This window comes from Palaemon carinicauda, chromosome 10, assembly GCF_036898095.1.
Source record: "Palaemon carinicauda isolate YSFRI2023 chromosome 10, ASM3689809v2, whole genome shotgun sequence".
NCBI lineage: Eukaryota > Metazoa > Arthropoda > Malacostraca > Decapoda > Palaemonidae > Palaemon > Palaemon carinicauda.
The window spans coordinates 150,778,312-150,785,811 of record NC_090734.1 but is presented as its reverse complement, the minus strand read 5'-3'; the positions used below and the strand labels follow the sequence as shown (position 1 = coordinate 150,785,811).

The 7,500-nt window shown below is 35.5% G+C and overlaps 1 protein-coding gene across 1 annotated transcript in view; it reads right to left on the bottom strand.

Annotated features, from left to right (window-relative positions):
• LOC137648324 (uncharacterized) overlaps positions 1-3,738 on the bottom strand; it is a 19,118-nt gene extending 15,380 nt beyond the window's left edge. The window contains exon 1 of the mRNA XM_068381248.1: positions 3,687-3,738. Coding sequence (XP_068237349.1) covers positions 3,687-3,738 — 52 coding nt within the window. The remainder of the gene's footprint in view (positions 1-3,686) is intronic.
• Positions 3,739-7,500: the final 3,762 nt, after the last annotated feature.

Sequence of the window (7,500 nt, the reverse complement as noted above, 5' to 3'; positions counted from 1 at the left end):
TGAAAATGGAAATTTTCGGGGCTATTATTATTATTATTATTATTATTATTATTATTATTATTATTAGTAGTAGTAGTAGTAGTAGTAGTAGTAGTAGTAATAATAGATGATGATGGTATCAGAAAAGAAGCCGCGTCTGGTAAATAGAATTTAAAGAGCGTCAATAAATTATTAAAGTAAAATGAGAGAGAGAGAGAGAGAGAGAGAGAGAGAGAGAGAGAGAGAGAGAGAGAGAGAGAGAGAGAGAGAGAGAGAGAGGAGAACAAAGGTCGTATCTACAGTAGATGTGCATACATTTATCACTTCCGGAACTAGCTACATAACATTATGTTAGGTGAAGTGATTAATTAAATTTTCTCTGTATACAGTGAAATCATGAGACAGTATTTTCCCCTCTATGATAATTAGTGTCAACAATAACACCATAAATATGATGTTACGAGAGAAATACAATTATGTATCATCATGCTGGTGCATTATATTCTCTCTCTCTCTCTCTCTCTCTCTCTCTCTCTCTCTCTCTCTCTCTCATATTCCTCTTCGTAAATTGTTCATGGTGGTCTAAATCACATTCATTTATTCATTCATTCATTCATTATATATTGGATTGTTTTTCATGTTATTCATGAATTTTATCTTTTTTTCAGGGTTCCTTTATAGATGCACTGGTTGACTGGTTGGTCACGGAAGGTAAGGTAATTAATACACAAGACAAAGAGAATATGTATAGATAATGCTAAAAAGGCTACGTACTCTCTTAAAGATGATGTATACTATTTATACTTGAAATTTTTATAGACATTAATCGGCGTCAATGACCTTAGATGTCAGGATGCCAGAAAACTTTAAATCAATCAATCAATCTATAGACATTAAGAACGGGATCAGGCCTGCTAGTCTTTAGTAAAAAAAACACTAAGGGGGGGGGGGGTGGCAGCTGTCTGGTTGGTTTAGGATATTTTTATTCATTGTGTCTTCGGTAAAGTCAGTTTATGTAGTGACGTAAACAATATCAAGCAATTTCTTTATTGATTGATTCAATATTTTTGTTCATTTTACCATGGCACTAGATAGATTTGGTTTTCAATTGAATATTTGTTAGAGTTTATTAATTTTCATAGTCGCTAAAATAATTACTCAACGAATTCATTCATATAGATAATATTTATTTGGGCATTGTTCCTTTAAGAAATACTTTTAACACCACTCGGAAATCCTACAGTAGTGACAGCTTTGGTCATTTGACCTTCGAGATATTCACTTCAATGATGCTGCACTCATCTTATACCTAATTATTCCTAAAAGTTCATTGTATTTTCATGAGCCTGGTTTAACATAGGCCGAAAAGGGAAAACTCTATAATAATACTTTGATGTTAATGAGAAATTTCCTCAAAAGGAAATGATTTTAATTGGTTGTTTGGGAGGATAAGGGCCATTGGGTGTGGTGGAGCGGACGAAGTTGAAGGAACATAAACTAATCTGGATAGATGATATCCGGATGTATTTTGTTATTTCGACTCTAAGGCATAGGTTCGAATCCTTGCCATCGACTCCAAGGTAGGAGTTCGAATCCTTGCCATCGACTCCTAGTTAGGAGTTCGAATCCTTGCCATCGACTCCAAGGTATAAGTTCGAATCCTTGCCATCGACTCCAAGGCATAGGTTCGAATCTTCACGATGTACGCCAAGCCATAGGTTCGAATCCACTCGATCTATGCCAAGGCATGGGTTCAAATCCTTGTGATTGACTTCAAGGTATAGGTTCGAATCCTTGCAATGACCTTTGAAGCAGAGGTTCGAATCCTTTCAATGACCTCTGAGGCAGAGGTTCGAATCCTTGCGATCAACTCAAGTCAGGTCCAAATCCTTGCGAGTGACTCCGAGGCATATATGTTCAAATCCGGGCAATCAACTCCGAGGCATAGGTTCGAATCCTTGTGATGAACTCCAAGTTATAGGTTGGAATCCTCTTGATTAACTCCGAGGCAAAGGTTCAAATCCTTGCCATCTACTCAGAGGCATAGAATCGAGTCTTTGAGATTGATTCCAAGTCATAGGTTCAAATTCTTGCATCGACTCTCGAAAATTTTTGGGAACAGTTTTTGTGTTTTTATTATGAACCGTTGAATGAGGATGAATATGTTTTAGTATTTCTTCATGTACAAGGAGGAAATCTTTGTGGCTGTAATTTTAGGATATGAATTAGTGACAATAGTATTTCTTTTCTCTACTGACATGTTTCCTGTGGGAGAGAGAGAGAGAGAGAGAGAGAGAGAGAGAGAGAGAGAGAGAGAGAGAGAGAGAGAGAGAGAGATAAACGAAATTCTAGGTAGGCATTCTTGCCTGGAAATAAAGATTTTTAATTTATTTGTAATATTCATCGTTATCCTGATCCTTCAGGCGACAGAAATAGCACTAAGAAAAGCAAATAATTTTCTGCAGAGTGTGACGATAATGATAACAGTATAATGATTTTGATAATTATATATATAGTTTATATTAATATGATATCAATAGTGGTGATGAAGATGCTAAATCGGATGAAATTGTTAATGGTTATACAATAATCAAATCCGCCAGCAAGCAGTAATGAATCACAAAAATAAACAATAATAATAGACAGTCCTTTTCCCCACCGACAATAAACAACAAAAACAATGAAATATTCACACTGTTCCCTGGGAAATGTGGCTTTTGCAAATTACATAAAGTCTTCGATACCAAAAACATGTTAATTTTCCGAATATCTTAAAATATAAATTCAACCCTGGGTAACTGTCGTTGATCCCATCGAATATTGACCATTCAGTATGTAAATAGAGCGCCGTTGCAAAGGCTCTGCCTCGACCCTGAACCTGGACCTGTAAATAGTAATGGAAGTGTGGTCACCCATCTCATTTATAATGTAACCCGGCGGTTTGTAGCTTCGGAACTTTTTCCTCAGTTATGTGAATACGCTTACAGCTGTAGTGCCGAATTGGAGTCTCTCTTGGGGGCTTTTACTGAAATTCTCTGAAGTGTGCTTTTAACATCGTTTTTGTTTTATTATTCTGAGGCGCAGTTTCGCTCTATATTCGTCAGTAGTTAAGGACAATTATGATTTATATAGAGGTATACTGTTTGGTTTATGTATGAGGGTTGGGATATTTTTTATTTCATCCTTCGCGGGAAAATTAAATGTAACCTCTAGCATTTTTATCCTTTTAAAGGTCGCTCATATAATATACAGTATACACACTAACATACACACACACATATATATGTATATATATATACAGTATATATATATATATATATATATATATATCATCATCATCATCATCTCCTACGCAAAGGGCCTCTGTTAGATTTCGCCAATCGTCTCCATCTTGAGCTTTTAATTCAATACTTCTTAATTCATCATCTACTTCACGCATCTTAGTCCTCAGCCATGTATATATATCATCAGCCGTAACTAGTCCGCTGCAGGACAAAGGCCTCAGAGATGTCCTTCCACTCGCGCTGTTTATGGTCTTCTTATGCGTTTATACCCGCCTTCTTTCTTAGATCGACAATACGTCGTCTTTTCTTCCTTCCCCTTCTTCTTTTACAATTCTTTGGACCCATTCTGTTGTTCTTAATGTCCATCTACTGTCTGTCCATGTCCATTTCTTTTCCTTGCACTTTTGAATATTCTCTACTTACTTTTGCTCTCGTATCCGTGATGCTCTTTCCTCTCTTTTGGTGTAATTCCCATTATTAGTCCTGCCATTGCTCTTTGAGGTGTATCTAGCTTATATTATAAGGCTTTATTAAGGCTCCAAGTTTCTAATGCATAGGTTTATACTGGTAAGACCTATCTGATTAAAAACTTTTCTTTGTAGAGAAAGTGGCGTGATTACAATCAAGTTGAACAATTACACTATTATTATTATTATTATTATTATTATTATTATTATTATTATTATTATTATTATTATTATTATTATTAAATGTTAAGCTACAACCCTAGTTGGAAAAGCAGGATGCTATAAGGCCAGGGGCCCCAACAGAAAAATAGCCCAGTGAGGAAAGGAAATAAGAAAAATAAACTATTCTAAGAATAGTAACAACATTAAAATAAATATTTCCTATATAAACTATAAAAACTTCAACAAAACAAGAGGAAGAGAAACTATATAGAATAGTGTGCCCGAGTGTACCGTCAAGCAACAGAACTCTAACTCAAGACAGTGGAAGACCATGGTACAGAGGCTATGGCACTACACAAGACTAGAGAACAATGGTTTGATTTTGGAGTGTCCTTCTCCTAGAAGAGCTGCTTACTATAGCTGATGAGTCTCTTCTACCCTTACAAAGAGGAAAGTGGCCACTGAACAATTACAGTGCAGCAGTTAATTTGTTTACCAAACAAATATGATTGATATCTAATTGTCATTATTGAAGTTTATTGTCATATTCAAGTTGTTAATTCATTTTCTTGTTTATTTTGTTTATGTTGAAAATATATTTTGAAATGGATAATTTTTCTTTCGGGTTAAAACGGATGAATCTCTTTTGGTGTTGACGATGGAATGATCATTGCCTGTAAATTACAATTAACAGTGTAATAGGGAGACTAGAAAACTGACCGTTATTGGAAACTGGGTTTGAATAAAAAATCTCTCTCTCTCTCTCTCTCTCTCTCTCTCTCTCTCTCTCTCTCTAAATAACTTATAGAATAAAAGAGCATTAATTAATGTATTCATGAGCAATACACGATGCAAACCTTAATTTGAAATATTTGATAAAATTACACTAGTTATTTGAGAGAGAGAGAGAGAGAGAGAGAGAGAGAGAGAGAGAGGGGGGGGGGGGAGAAGAGCTTATCCCATCTGGTGAAATTAAAGTCTCTTCAGCAAGTTTTCAAGGCCTGGAATTGATTTGGAATTGCCAGTGATTGCAAGCGGCCTTTCCTGGAAGATATACAGCTTTGGCGTATTCCAGATGTTATTTTCTTTCGAAGGAAATCTAAATTCTCAAAAAAGTATTACTTTTATTATTATTGTTATTATTATTATTATTGTTGTTGTTGTTGTTGTTGTTGTTGTTGTTGTTGTTATTATTATTATTACCATTTATTATTATTATTACTACTACTACTACTACTACTACTACTACTACTACTACTACTACTACTAGCTAAGCTACAACCCTTGTTGGAAAAGTAAGATATTATAAATCCAAGGGCTCCAACAAGGAAAATAGCCCAGTGAAGAAAGGAAATGTATCTCTTTTTCCGTCTGGTTCCTCCATGCGAAGATAAAATATTGCAATGGGAAGATGTGCCACATATGAGAAATGTTATTCGCCAAGAAAGTATATAGGCAACAACAACAAAATTCCACGTAACTTCAGGAGTATATCCTTGTGATAGTTTTTTTTTTTTTTTTTTTTTTTTTTTTTTTTTTTTTTTTTTTTGAAATATAATTACGTATTTTTTTTTTTTTTTTTTTTTTACATGAGTAGGTCTAAATATAATTCAGTAAGTGTAAATTCAACTGATATTTACAACTATATTCACTCCCTCTACAATAATACGAAGAGCTAATTTTATGTCTATTGATTAAACTTGCACTTTCTCAGATTTTTTTTTTTATATTTTCGTAATTATTATTTCTTTCTTATAGCAACGAGTAATGAGTCTCTTTCAATACTTAGATTAACATCGATTTTTTCTTATCCTAAGATGCAGGAACATATGTTATCTCCGGATTTTATCATTCATGATGACGTAGAAACAAGCTGGTCATCTCCAAGAATCCAGATACAAGACTTCAGTTGTGTTGGCCTGTTGGTATCGTTCTTGTCTGGTGATCAGCAGACTGGGGTTCGAGTCCGGCTCAAACTCCTAACTTCCTTTGGTCAGCTGTAACCTCACCATCCTTGTGAGCTAACGATTGAGGGTTTGGGGAAGCCTATACAGTAGGTGTATATCTGCCTGGCCCTCCTTAGTCCTAGCTTGCTTGGAGAGGGTTTAGGGCTTTATCCTTCTTGATAAGGGAATGTCACTGTCCCTTGCCTCTGCCATTCATGCGTTTAAACCTTGACTATCCCCAGACTTGCTTATCATTAGATCCCGTGGTCTCGTAGAATGTAATCCAAGGCAAGGTCTTTGGCAACGCGTCTCCCATGTGCGTAGTTTACATCCAATTGTATGTTTTTTATGTAGTTGGTGTTATTTTTTTGTATCCTCGTGACTAAATAGTTTTTTTTTTTTTTTTTTTTTTTTTTTTTTTTTTTTTTTTTTTTTTTTTTTTTTTCAAAATCCTTGATGCTTAGATATGCCAGCAATGCTATGGCACTGCGTTACAGTCTCAGACGGGGCGAGGTGGAGCTAATGGGTACGTCCGTAAGAATTTAGAATACTACTCGGCACCTAGGCAGAAAATTAGGTGATAGTTGTTAGCTGACCGCTGTGGGTCGCAGATAGGGTTGAGAGAGAGAGAGAGAGAGAGAGAGAGAGAGAGAGACTGGCGGGAGTAACTATCAGTCAATAAAAAAAAAACGGGAAAACCTTGACAAGGTCAAGACCTACACATACAAAAAAAAAAAAAAAAACTATCTTTTCCAATTTACAGTAAACAATATTCAGGATGAATGAGCAATTGTTTTAGTTTTTATCTCCGTAAAAAACCTTAACTGCTTCAGTTTTTTTCTGAGTAAACTTTTCAACCCAGAGAAATCACTGCTCTTAGTGCTTGCCCTAAGAATCATTTAACAATCCAGCCCAAAAGAAATTGAATATTAAGGAAATCGACACAGAAAAAAAAGTCTTGCCCACATATTTCGCAAGGGATTTCGTAAAACGCTTATTTTCACTTTGTAATGTGACACTGGAGGGATGAGCCAAACCTAGAAAAGAGCAGGTAAAGGCTCTTAGTTAGAATAGTTTAATGCCTGGATCCATCTGTGGCTGGGAAGGGAAAGAAGTAAAATTGATCTTAATCTGTCTTGGGTCACTTTTTTTTTTTCAATATGAGAATTTGGAGACGATGACTGATGAGTTTGGTCACCTTAGGCCGACATTATTATTATTATTATTATTATTATTATTATTATTATTATTATTAAATGCTAAGCTACAGCCCTTGTTGGAAAAGCAGGATGCTATAAGCCCAGGGGCCCCAACAGGGAAAAATAGCCCAGTGAGGAAAGGAAACAAGGAAAAATAAAATATTTTAAGAACAGTAAAACATTGAAATAAAAATATCCTAGATAAGCTATAGAAACTTTTAACAAAACAAGAGGAAGAGAAACTAGATAGAACAGTGTGCCCGAGTGTACCCTCAAGCAAGAGAACTCTAACCCAAGATAGTGGAAGACCATGGTACAGAGGATATGGCACTACCCAAGACAAGAGAACAATGGTTTGATTTTGAAGTGTCTTGCTCCTAGAAGAGCTGCTTACCATAGCTAAAGAGTCTCTTCTACCCTTATCAAGAGGAAAGTAGCCACTGAGCAATTACAGCATAGTAGT